This window comes from Neopelma chrysocephalum, unplaced genomic scaffold (genome assembly GCF_003984885.1).
Source record: "Neopelma chrysocephalum unplaced genomic scaffold, ASM398488v2 Primary Assembly neopelma1_80, whole genome shotgun sequence".
Classification (NCBI taxonomy): Eukaryota; Metazoa; Chordata; class Aves; order Passeriformes; family Pipridae; genus Neopelma; species Neopelma chrysocephalum.
Genome location: NW_020897741.1, coordinates 119,870 through 133,117, shown reverse-complemented (window position 1 = coordinate 133,117; position 13,248 = coordinate 119,870). Strand labels below are relative to the sequence as shown.

Below are 13,248 nucleotides of genomic sequence, written 5' to 3'. Positions count from 1 at the left end.
GGCTCGCCGGTGTCCTCACGGTGAGTGTGTGTGTGTGTGTGTGTGTGTGCGGTGCGAGGGGGGGCTCGGTGCGAGGCTGCGCCGCCCGCGCAGCATCCGCGTGTCCGCGGGGTGGGTGGGGACGTGCTGCAGTGCGGGGGCAGGTGGGCAGGGAATGGGTGTATCAGGGTGTATCTGGGTGTCCTGCGGCCCCCCTCCCCGCCGGGGTGTGTGCGGTGCTCCCCTGTGCCTTCCCCGCGGTGTGCTGCCCACCCCAGTCCCGCAACCCCAGGTCCTGGCAGGGGACGCTGGCTGGGTGGGATATTCCCTGCGATATCCATCCTTCCCATCCCCATGTTAGCGCAGGCGGAGGCATCCTCCATCCAGGGCTGTGCCGCATAGCCAGGGCTGAGCGGATCCTTGCTCTGCCCTCTGCCCCGCTCCTGGAGCTCGGCACTGGGCAGGGATCCATCCATCCATCCACCCATCCGTCCCAGCTGCTTTTCTTGCCACCCTTTGGCCAGGCAGCACAACTCCCTGTAGCGAATGGCAGGCAGCTGCCTCGACTTATCAGGGAAATGTTTTCCGGCAGCTTCATCTCCACATCTACCTTCCCAGGTAGGGCCCTTCCCAATCAGCGCTTTAGGGCTACATCCCGTCTATTTTGGGGAGAGATGGTAATTCGGTGTGTCAGGCAGACGCCGCAGCTGCTGCGGCTGAGTTGTGTAACCGAGGAGAGCACTTGCTCTTGAACTCAAGGTGGATCTGAGCAAGCTGGCGCTGGCTCGACAAGAATCCGAGTAAACAACAAATAATCTGAAGCTGGAAGGGCATTAGCTGGGAAACAGCCTCTGAAGGCAAAGGGTAACTTGGGGCAGCGGCGGAGCAGATAGGTCTGTGCACGGCACTGTCCGTGCACTCCCGAGCGCAGGGTTCCCGCTGGGAGAAGCAAGTGCTGTCTGGAAGATGAGATGCTGATGGGGAGCTTGAGATATGCAGCTCCAGCTAGAATCCTGGAGGTCAGTTGGGAATGAAGGGTGTAGGGGGGAGGAGAAAAGGATGATGTAAAAGGTGTTGGGAAATAGAATTCTGGAGAATAAAGTGGGACTGAGCAAACACACATGTATATTAATTGCGTGTTCTCACGCTTCTGTGTGTTTATGAGCAAATGAGCTGTAAGACAAAATTCCCATTTGCTTGTGAGCTGGCAGGATGCTTCCAGGGTTTTCATCCAATATCTTCGACATTTTGGTCATCTCCCTTTGGCCCAACAAGGAGTTAATGTCTTCCCAGCCTGAGGGAAGTGTGTTCAAATCGGTAGCTGGTGGGTCTTATACGGGTGCAGCAAACCCGAATCCTTCTGGCTGCTTGTTTTTTGAGCGGTAGCGGTTGCATGGGGCTGGTGTTGGCCATGGTTTCACTTGCTTGGCAGATTTTTTGGGCACCCACCAGCTGCTGCAAGGTGGTTTCCACCATCTCCCCCACTGCCCTCACCTGGAACTTGCACGATGTCACCTTGCTTCAACTTGGGGCTTTTGGAAACCTGGGGGATTTTATCTGTTTGGAGCAAAACCATGGCTGGCGGGGATGCTGGCGAGCTTGGGTCTGCGCTGGCTGCAGGGGTGGCTGCTGGGTTTTCCTTCATGGGGACCAGATGTTGCAGTGCTGCTGTTCTGGCTCGCTCATCTGCCTGCGTTTCGCTCTTGACATCTAGTAAAGGAACTGCTGAGCAGTGAGTCCCGGACTCTGGTTTCACAAACCCCAAACCAGCTGAAATAGCTGGTCGTGTTGCAAGATGGAGAAACTTGCTTTTCTCTTCGAAACTCTCCTCACAGGCAACTTTTTTTTTGGTCTGAGTAACTTGATCCTTTTTACTGAGAGTGGGGCAGGAGATGGGCTCCTCCTGTCTACCAAGTTACCGTAAAACTTCCAGACCAGTTTATTTGTCTTTCTGGGGTTTTTATATATTTATTTTTTTAATGTTGCAAGCGCTTTCCTGGTGCTGTCGGCGAAGGGTGCAGCTGATCTTCGGGAAGGGTGGCGGGCAGTGCAGTTCATCCCCAACCTGTGCCAAGACATCACCATGGAGCCAGCTGCTGTTTCTACCAAATTCTGTTGGTTTTGCTTGGAAACCATTCCCAGAGTATCAGTTTAGCACTGTTGGTCCCTGCACTCGCTTACAGCTCTACTCCTGTTCTTCTCTGCTGGGATCAAGTGCCCTGCGTTTAGCTGCCTTTTGTCTTTATTTTACTTTACTTTACTTTATTTTATTTTATTTTTACTTTAGTTTTAGGTTTATTGCTGTGTCCCCGAAGGACTGGCAGCAGGGTGCCACTGTACACAACATAAGGTTACAACAGTCTCGGTCTCACAGCATTTTAGGACACAAATTTCTGGACAGAAAATTGATTCACCAGCTTTCTGCTGGTGCTTTGACTCACCAGGCAGGTTTGAGTGAGATATGTATTCATAGAATCATAGAATGGCTTGGGTGGAATGGGGCCTTAAAGATAATCTAGTTCCAACCCCCCTGCCATGGGCACGAATGCCAACAACTAGACCAGGTTGCTCAGGTGTTCGCAGCAACATCCTCTGTACAAGTGCCCAGGCAGCTTGTGGACCCCCAAAAGCTGTTTATTGTGCAGGTTGCCCATTGGGTTCCCCTGCAGCACACAGCTATTGAAAGAAGGTGATGGAGACACGGCACAGAGGTGACCATTGAGGTGGAGTCCTCAAGCTGGGTGGTGGTGAGGTGGGATGTGCCTATGCCAGCTGTGGGGTGCTGCTGCCTCGAGGGGTTGTTTGCAGCTGAACATGAAGGTCCCCTTGTCTGAGTGTTTCCTAATGTGGAGAGGTGAGAATGGTAGTGCCCCTCAGCCCAGTCTGATTTCCTCATACCATAAAACTTTCATGTGTTCATATAGGTGAAGGTGGCTGGGAAGTGCTTTTGCTCGTGCACTGCAGGGTGTTGGTGCTGAGTTGGGGATGCTCTTTGGGATTGTGGCCACCCTGTCCCACTTGACCCTTTTGGAAAGGGACTCCTATCCCTTTTAACCCTTCGTTGTTAAGAGCTGCTCCTGCCTCCAGCACGGGGAGCATCACTGAAACTGCTGAAACCAAATCTGCTGTGTAGTGTTGTCTTGCATCACAGTTTCTCCTGTGGTTTTTTTGTTACCCTATACGCTTCCTTTGGTACCGGAGTAATGAACTGAAATGCAGTGGCTCAGCGGAGCTCGCTTTGTTACTTGGTTGCTTTTTTCACTGGCATTGGTGGTGTCAGCCAGAAAGACAACTGGTGGTGTCTTGTTCTTTGCTAGTGGGCAGCCCTGAGGGTGACGGAACAAACCAGCAGACACCCCTTTTTGCTGAAGATGTCCTCCTGCTCCTGTCCTTTGCTTGCAGAGAGATCCAAGGGGTGCGAAACCCAAGCAGCTGAATTATTTCAGGGACCAGAAATGCCAGTCTGAATAAACAGCGGACGCACGAAGCTGCTTAGCCTTCCCCCACTGGAACTTGCTGTTCTCCCTAAGCTTGGAAGTGCATGTGCAGGTGAAGATCTTGAGATGTTCAAAAATACCAGCACTGCACTGCTTTGCTTGAGATAGGGTTTAAAAAAAGCCCAACCCAAACCTGGTGTGGTTACAGGCATTAGTTACCCGGATGAGTGATGGGAAGATGCTGGAGATGGGAAAAGCAGGGAGAGCAGGAGGGAACCCATGGCACATGCTTGTAGCAGGGCTGTCTATGGGTTTCCCGAGGTCTGGCTTGATGCTGAGGGAGAAATCAGTGTCTGAGACAGCAGTACACAGCTTACCCTTGATAAGGCAGGAAAGCCACTGCCTGTCCTGCCTCTCCCGACACCCTGTCCCACTCGGCGCTGGCAGTGGAGGAGGGTGAGTAACACAGGTGACCCCCCACTCCACCTCGAGAGGCTGGATTGCTAATTCAGGGATGCGTCATGGAGATTACAGGGGAGGGTGGCAGGTTTCCTTAGAGCCAGCTAAGCACTTTGTTAAATCATGTCTTAGGGGAGGGGAAAAATAAAATGCATCCTGTAAGCCTTTGCTGCCTGCCAGGGCAGCCCCGCTTTTTAATTTGATGTGCTGTAATTAGTCTGGCCGCTGCAGGATCCTCGTCAGCTCCTGCGGGCTTGCCTGCTTCTGCCTGCTCTGTAATTGCTGCTTCAGGGGGAGAAAACTAACTAAATAAAAAAATAAAAATATGAAGTGTTTTGTACAAATCCCGAGCCGTAAATTATTTAGCAGGTGAAACAGGAATGTGCCGTGTGCTTCCAGGAAGAGAGAGACTGCACCAAAAAAATGACGCGGCGCGGCTTGCGGCTCTGCCGCGATGTGCCTTCTGCAGAGTCATGTTGTTGGGAGCCTTTTTTATTTTTTTTTCCTTCTGAATATATTCTTGTTGGCTGATAGCCCAGAATAGGTAGCAGAGCGGGAGGCGAGGGATTGTATAACACAGCCAAGTGATTTATGTGCTTGGCTGTGCAGCTGAACAGCATTAGGGTCTCTGGTCTTTTTACCTTCGGTGTAGGAAAGCACCTTTGAAAATTCAAGGTAATGCTGACTTGTTCCCTCTCACCCTCTGAACTTATCCTGCAGCTGCTTGAAAACGTTTCCTATTGCTTTGCATGCTGTGTGAGGTTGTGTCAGCCTTTCTTTTGGTATGCCTTTTGTTCTTGGTATCTTATCTCCGCTGCCATAACTAACGTTAAATCCATGGACCAGAGATATTCTGGGGGAAGCAGAGATCCTTCTTGGTAGATGGGGCTTCTCTCAGGGATGGAGCAGCATCAATGTGAAGGAATTAAGGGAATAAAGCCTTAGGATTGGAAGTCAGTAAAGATAAACAGATTTATAGCCATCATATGGTGAAGTCCAGCTGATTTTATTTCAGTGTCTAAAAACTGGCATCCATTTACCTGTGTCTGATGCAATGGGGAGCTGAGTTACAGCACAGCTGTAAAAATAGCACCGGGTTTTCTCTCCTCTTGCTAATGCAGCTGGTTTAGAGCGAGTTCAGATGTGGTCAGAGGCTCAAAGCGGAACATCCCTTGTGGTCTCGACCAACCCAACGCTTGCACTGGGCCATAAAAACTCGTGGAAGGGCAGAGGGGCTGAGAAATTGTTCAGAAACAGCTGCTAGTCCGTATTTTGTAATGGTTTGCGTTACTTAGAAAGGTAACTATTTGAACAAGTGCAGATTAACAAATAGAGGAGGAAAGTTTTACAGGTCAGAGCTTCCACCTGTGTGTGTTTTTTGTCTTCTCGGCGAGCGCCTGCCTTGTGCTGGAGCCTCTCAGCCTTGAAATGCAAAGCTGGTTTGAATTCTCCTGGGGTGCCCAGGTAGCACGTACTGCTGAAACTCAATTAGCAGTATTTACCACCCTGGCAGGGTTGCAGTGTAAATGATGCTTAGTCTCACTGAGAAGTGTGGTGTCAAGTTTAAGGAATTATAATTGTAACTGGCGATGTGTCGGGAGAGTGTGCTGCCACCTCTGCGGGTTCTATTCCACTCCAACCTCACTGAGATCCCTCCCCTGAGTGTAGTAACTTGTCCATGGTCCCGTGGCTCTGGGACATGCCTCTGGGACATCCCTTGTGAACCTACAAGGGGTCGCTGGCAGAGAGGGCTCCAGTTGCACGCTGTTGTTGACTGATACCTCCTCTTTGTTTTCCAGCTGCTCATGCTCCTTGGGACCGCTGATGGTCAGTCGAAGCTGACCTCTGAGCAGAATGCCATCAGCCTCTCCCCTGGCAAGTACCGCCACCTCGACCGTGCCACCAACGAAGAGCTGACCTGTGACAAATGTCCCGCAGGAACCTACGTGTCTAAGCACTGCACGAAGAGCACCTTAAGAGAGTGCAGCCCTTGTCCAGATGGGACCTTCACCAAGCATGAGAACGGCATAGAGCGGTGCCACCCTTGTAGGAAACCCTGTGAACTGCCAATGATTGAGAAAACTCATTGTACTGCCTTGACTGACCGCGAGTGCACTTGCCTGTCTGGTACGTTTCAGACGAACGATACCTGCGTCCCTTACACGGTGTGCCCGGTCGGCTGGGGCGTCCGCAAGAAAGGAACCGACACGGAAGACGTGAGGTGCAAGCCGTGCCCTCGTGGTACCTTTTCTGATGTGCCTTCTAGTGTGATGAAGTGCAAACCATACACTGACTGCTTTGGGAAAAACATGGTGGTCATCAAGCCAGGGACGAAGGAGAGCGACAACGTTTGTGGTTCTTCGGCGTCTCTTCCGAACATGTCTTTGACTTCATCGAGCACCGAAGCGGGTGAGCAGCCCTATGAAGTTCCACCAACCGCTGATCTTCCCAAAGGTAACGTTCACCACGTAAACACAAATGTGGGTTTGGTTGTGGGATTGTGTTTCTGCCTTGGTTAGGGTTGGTTTTAGGCTGTTAAAAACCAACCTGGTCTAAAGCCAGGGCGGTGCTTTTGCTTCTTGGCCAGAAGGCAGCTGCGGAGTATATTGGGTTGCCCTCACTTGTATTAAACCGCATTTAATAACATTTTCAGTGAGACTGCAGTCATGGTCAGACTCCTGGCTGTCCTGCTGTTTGGACTGAAAGGACATCACGTTCCCCTGCCTCTTTCCCCATCTCTGTGATGCGCTGGCACAAGGCTTTGTGCAGTTGTGGTGAACCTGAGTTGGGATGCAGCAGGAAAGCCCCTGCTGCAGTCTCCCTGCAGCAGGGAGACTCCTCTTCTGATAGATTCATTGGTTTTGTGCCTGTGCTTTCCTTGCTGTGTTTCACTCTGTGCTCTGCCACAGTACAGTTGAATGGGAACCATTGCTGAAACAGCCCTGCAGGAGCCTGGGCTGTCCTGTAACTTTACTTTCTTCAATCTCTAAGATTTCTACAAGTTACCAACAGTGGGGAGAACTAGGTGGAGTTCCCCATTCTCTTGCTTAATTGGGAGTGGTTCATCGTCACAGTCTTTATAATGATACTTTAGCTGTGGCTGGTTTTGGGGCTGCTGCTGTAGGACCCCACTCAAGGTGGTACTCTGCACTCCCTGGAAAGCAGCTTCCCTACAGTGTCTCATATTAAGCATTTTAATTAAAAAGTGCAACTTTTGATAACCTTAACACATGAGCTGGTAACTATAATTGCAGGGAAGTGTTGACATTGGTAGGTTTCCAATGCTTCACCTTTGTTAGGTCTCAAAGTTTACACTGGCATTGTTTTATCATTGGGAGAGGACAGTGTTTCCTGAACTTTGAAATCAACTGCAGACAACTAGGTAAAAGTTAAAGGGTTTTCCCTGTTTGTGTCCTGGTCACAGTGTTTTGGGTAACCAAGTCAGGGGCAAAACCAGGTTACAGATGGTTAAACCTACTCTTTGCGTCAGATGGGATGAGACACGATCTTCAACAGATGAGTTTCCAAAATACACTGTAGTTTTTGCCACAACAGCCCTTCTTCCTCTTCTTGCCAGGCTTTGGTGGTGCAACTGGCTGGGACCTGAGAGCTGTTGGTTGATAAGGAAACTCAATAAAGATGGAAGGTAGCTCTTAGGGGGAAGTTTGGTTGCTTCAGAAACCTATTTTGTAGTTGATGCATCTGCAATTGCTTGCAGTGCTGATAAAAAGTTTGTGCGTCCTTAACAAAACCCAGTGGAGAGATACTAAGCCTGCAAATTGTTATGTATTTTTGTACTTTTAGCCCCAATGTGAAATTTCACAACTGAACTAAAACTAATTTTTGTAAACTTAAGAAAGAAAAATCAAGTTGCTCAAAGTTGGGAGTTTTCTGAGAAATGCTGAATATGGGACAAACACAGATTAACAACATGCTTATAATAACTCATTTTTTTTAATAAGCTGCCACTAGCCTTAACCACCAAGGGTCAGTTTTACCTCGAAACTCCCTCTGTAACTGTACCCATCTGTTCCCAGAGACAAACCTCAACTTCACCTCTACTCCTTCTCGCTGCCTGGCGTTGGGTTTCTGCCTGCTGGCCAAGCAGGGTCTTAGACCTGCCATATCACATCTCCGGTGCTGTGACACTGAACTCTCCTCTCCTTTCGCAGGTCTGAACTCTTCAGTTCCCGATTTTGTCCCCTCTCCAGCGCCGCGTGCGTCCAGCAGCATGGTGGAGCCGGCACGCTACGACAACGAGACCTCGGCCAACGGGACGGACAGTGCTGACAGGACCCTCGTGGGCTCCGGCACCACCAGCCAGGCACAGAGCTACCGGCACAAGCAGACCAGCCAAGCGCTGGAGAAGCAGCCGTCGCTGGACATGATGGGAGGCGAGAAGTCCAGCGTCCCGTACAGGCCCCCCCGGCGAGGTTCGCAGAACGTCCACCAGCACTTCGACATCAACGAACACTTGCCGTGGATGATCGTCCTCTTCCTGCTGCTGGTCCTGGTGGTGATCGTCGTCTGCAGCGTCAGGAAGAGCTCAAGGACTCTGAAGAAAGGGCCCAGGCAAGATCCCAGTGCCATTGTGGAAAAAGCTATTATGAAAAAGTCCACCACCCCCACGCAGAACAGGGAGAAGTGGATCTATTACTGCAACGGGCACGGTGAGCAGTAGTGACTGGGCTTTGGAGGGGCTGCCCCCACATCCAGTGATGGCTTCTCTAACTTTCTGGGTTTTGTAGTGAGGACAAAGCTCATATAGTGGTTCCTCAGATGTTTCTTCATCCTTGGCTTCTCCTCCTTCCAGTTCCCATGGTGTGTCCCTGCTCCTGGAGGAAGGGTTAATGGAGGGAATGTCACCTGCTCGCTCCACCTCCTATCCTTCTTCCCACCCATCCTTGGTAAAAGGATCTTGAGTGAAGGCACCTTTTTTTTCCCTTTCCACTTTTCTTATGTGTTACACTGTCCTTATTTTCTCGGTGACTCAGGGTCTGGTTATCTTTCGTGTTGTCCTTTTACCCTCACCCCATCAGTTTCTGGAAGGCTGAGTCATCCCCCGCCTCTTGGCAGCGCTTCAATTTCAGGTTCTTAGCCCTAAATCCCAGCTGCTGGCTTGTGTCCCCAGCCCTTTGCCCATGCTGGAGCCAGGAAGGTTGTCCTTAAAGGCCATGTCGTGGACGTGTACAGCTCCACGAGTGTCACCAGGTCTGCCTGGGCGCTCTTTTTAGTAGTGTTTTCTGTTCATTTAGTGGATGATTTGCTGTCAGCTTTCTGATGAGACTTTAAAGATGACATGTTGTGATCATTAAATTGAAATCAGTGATAAACTAATGGTGGCATGACTGTGAGCACTGAGCAGGGTGCGTGGTTCTTCCTCTGCAGAGCTACAATGGCAATTTTGACCCCTGCTTATCCTGTGCAGACAGCACTGACAAGTCCTTACTCTGAGCTGACGTTGCTCAACCTTAAACATCCGTTCACAGTTAACCTTTAGAAAAGCACATTTAACAAGGAGGGGGCAAACAAAGAATGGATTGAACAAAGATTGTAAGGTTTAAGAGAGATCAGTCCTTGATGAAAGTCATCCTTGAGTGCTCAAGTACAAAGCAAAGAAGGTTTTGAATAGGGCGTCTTTGGTCGTGTACTCTCTTCACCTTCCTGCTGATTAATAGACCTACACTTTGCCTTCATTAATGCATTTATAGAACCAGTAAGGTCTTGTTGGAATTAGTTTTCTGCCTTCTCTTGTATTTGTGTTGCTTATCAGTTTCCTTTTAAGTCTTTCGAGTTCTTGGGCTGCTTTTTTCCATTTGTGATAATTTTTTCCCATTCGTGATAACTTTTTCCTGTAACTCCTGCACTCCATTGTCCCTAAAATCTGTGGTACCTGAAGCATGGTCCTTGAGGCTGTGGTGAATGATCTGCAATGGAGTTGCAGAGCTTCATTAGACATCCTTATTTGTGGGTGCTAGCAGAAATACCATGTGTCTTTGGCCATGATTCATTGGCCGAAAGCACGTGGTAATTACTAAACTGTAGTAACTCTTTCCCCCAAGACCTTAATTACCAGTTGGTTGAATTTCTGACGCTTTCTGAAGCATCTCAGAGCAGGGTCTGAGTTCGTACAGGACAGGGATTGATTGAGAGCAGGAACCAGACCAAGTGGGATGGATGCAGTGGATGCAGTTCTAGATTCTAACCTGGTGTTTCAGACTCTGTGCCAAAATGACTGTGCTGCAGGTGGTCCTTCTGGAAACCTACACATTGAGCTGCCTTTGTGGGCACTGCTGTGTGTTTGGTCTCCAAGCATGATTCACATTAAAGAAACCATGCAAATAAGAGAAGGTTTATGTGGTGAGCAATGAGACTGTATTTAGGTATAACCCTAAATATTTAGGTTGTAACCTCACTATCAAGATCTTGTCATCCTTTGGGGGACAGCATCATTCATGGGTCATCCTGTGCTTCCCAGGATGAGTTGTTCTAGTCTTCTCTGTCATCCGTTAACAGCTGAATTCAGCTAGTGCATCAATTTTGCAAGATTTCCAGATTGGGAAATAATCTGGATGTAATAGCAAAACCAATCTTAGGTGATAAACCAGCCTGGATGGAGCCTGGAGGTGAATTACCCCGTTACTCCCAGTCATTTGTGCAATAGTCACGCTGGTTCCCCCTTGGCACGGGTGGCTTCGTGACTTCCTCCTGCCCAATGTCCTCAGTTGAACTTTGTGCAATCGAGGCAGACAGATGAGTGCAAAACAATTAATGCTTTGTCTTGCTTTTAGTGCAAACTAAATACTGTTGCATTAGCTGGAAGGGCCTTGCTCATTAGTTCTTGCTTGGTGGTGGTGCTCTGTCATGTCAGATATGGAAATTATTCTCATTATTCTCCTCTGCGGCAGTGTATAAATCTCTCTTTGCTTTTCCAGTTGGAACGTCTGGCTCTTAAGGCTGTTTACTTGAAAGGAGAGGTGTAGTGCCATAAAGGAATTGACCTTTCATTTAATAACTGGCTGTACAGCTGAGATGAACTGCAGAGCTACCGTGTCATGGCTTAGCTTTCTGCTGCTCCAGCAGTGTTTGTACCAAATCATGCTTCATCCTGAAGCAGCGTTTCAGACAGGGTGAGTACAGCCAGGGCTAAACTTCAGGCTGTTGCAGAGAGGATATCTTTCCCCTTCTGTGCTGCTGTGTAGATCCCTCTATGGTAGGAGCCAGAGCAAAGCCTCCTTAGATGTGAGGACCACAGCTGCTCCCCAGGTGCCAGCCTGGTTTGTGGTTGTAATAGGGGTGTGGAGAGCAAGCAATTAGGTTTTAAATTATGTTCTGTGGCTGGGGGTGAAGCCTCTGGGCTGGGTGCTGGCGGTGCACCCACATCCCTATGACCTCCCCACCTGTAAGTTGGCCGCATACCAGCGAGGGGTTGTGGTGTTTATTGCCTGTTTACGTAGCTGTTGGAAACAGTCTCCCCCAACTTTTTCCTAGTTTACCATCTCCTCCTTCCTAATCTTTTCAGTAAACATCTTTAACCTTTGAAAGGAAAGTCCGGGTCTGACGTAGTCTCTGGAGCCTCTTCTGGAGGAGCTGTGCTTGGGCACCTGCCCTCACAGCGGCAACCCCCCGAGCCTCCTGTGGCACCAGGAGGGCATCCAAGGCCTTGCCTGTTTGGAGGATTTTATTACTGGTTGCTTCAAGGCCATGGGTGCTGGGTAAAGCACAGTCAGGGTGGCACCAGCACTCACTGCTCTGTGCTGGACCAAAGACATCTCACTGTGCTTGGGCTCCTTACCAAAAGAGGAGGATTTTAGGGTGGAAGTAGGGGCTCAAGCTCTTCCCCAAGTTCCTGAAGGCACTTGATTCCTGAATTGTTTAAATAATTGAGATAGGTTTGCTATCCTGGTCAGCGGTTGTTATCACTGGGTGTTTCACTTGACCTCATCTCCCCGTGAGCTGGCATCTGTGCCCCATCCTCTTTCTGGCATAATACGTGCCTTAAATAACAGCCCAAACATAAAAATAGAAGTAGCTTGGGAGGCTGGTGTTAAAACTAGACCCATGTCCTTAACATGGATATGTTCCAGCCAAGGCAGCAAATGCCAATGATTCTCACTGGATTAAATGGTTCAGAGGTCTGGGAAGAGCTTGCCATGACTAGTGGCCTGAGTTAGCAGCCAGCCTACCTCCACATCTGTCCTTGTGTCCACCCACACAACAGGGGCTCATCCCAGAGCCCTGAAGTCTTGTCTACAGGGAATTGAGAAGGTAAAGCAATGCCAGCAGCGCAGCTGTGGTTGGAGAAGCTGGACCTCTTCCTGCTTCAGCTGGCTCTTGCTTTGCAGCCCTGCTGATGGGAATCCAAAGGAGAAAAACAGTTTGCCAGAGATTTCCCAAGAAATTATCCACGTGGTGCCTGAGTGATGTGGGTACTGGGCTGATAGGGCTCAGTGGTTTAACCTTGTAGGACTTCTTACTTTTAGAAGATCAAGAGCAGCCTACATGCTGGACTTTCTTGTAAACAATCCCTTTATTTTAGCAAATACCCATTTCCTTTCTTCAGATGTTTTCAGAGGCAAGGAATTGAGCTTGGCAGAAACCTTTCAATAATAACTGAGAATTGAAGCCTGTCTCTCAAATGTCATGGCAGTGCTAAATTTGCCATCACTCTATGCCAAACATGAAGATGGGCTTGAATTCTTGCAGAATTTGCTGATAGTGCTGCCTTTGACATTCACACATTTAGTAGCAGGCAGATGAAACACAAAGGCTGTAAAATGTTAGGGTAAAATCTGTGTATAGAAGCAGCTGCCTGAATTGATATACCAAGAGGCAAGAAGAGAGTTTGGTGATTTTTGGTTTTTTTGGAGTCAAAAGACCAAAGAAACAGATCTTGGCAGCACTGGCCTGGCATGAGATGCCGCTTCCCTTTTATTTTTCTTCAAGTCTTGTAATTGCACATTATTGCAGTGGGTGGTGAGAGCAAGGCCAGGAAGCCTCTGGTTAAATAATCAGAAAAATTAACTGTTCTGCAAAACCTGTTTGCAGCTGCGATGGAGCTGAGGCTTGACTGCAGGTAGAAGTTCTGTGCTGATAATGGCTCAAGATCAAAGTGGGGAGCTGAGGAATAGTCCTTGGCTTGCATATTGGTTGCTGAGGGACCAGGGCTAGGCTTGAGCTTGGTCTGCTCGCAAGGAAGACATTGAGGATGTTAAAGAGAGACCACACCCTTGTACCTTGGAGAGCCTGATGCTGTACTGCAGCTCCAAAGCATCCCCACGTGAAAATAACCAATGGGGGTGTGGGCAGTATGTATGGGGACAGCTGGGTCATTGCAGGCTTGTCCTCACATGGGATCAGGTACTCATGGTTA

The 13,248-nt window shown here is 49.2% G+C and overlaps 1 protein-coding gene across 2 annotated transcripts in view; it reads left to right on the top strand.

Annotated features, from left to right (window-relative positions):
- Positions 1-6: 6 nt before the first annotated feature.
- Positions 7-13,248, top strand: part of TNFRSF21 (TNF receptor superfamily member 21) — a 35,105-nt gene continuing 21,863 nt past the window's right edge. The window contains exons 1-3 of one of the 2 annotated variants that reach the window (XM_027690083.1): positions 7-20; positions 5,675-6,329; positions 8,048-8,545. In XM_027690083.1, coding sequence (XP_027545884.1) covers positions 5,681-6,329; positions 8,048-8,545 — 1,147 coding nt within the window. In that variant the 5' untranslated portion in view covers positions 7-20; positions 5,675-5,680. Of the gene's footprint in view, positions 21-935; positions 999-5,674; positions 6,330-8,047; positions 8,546-13,248 lie in introns of those variants that run through there. The other variant, XM_027690081.1, reaches the window with a different exon arrangement.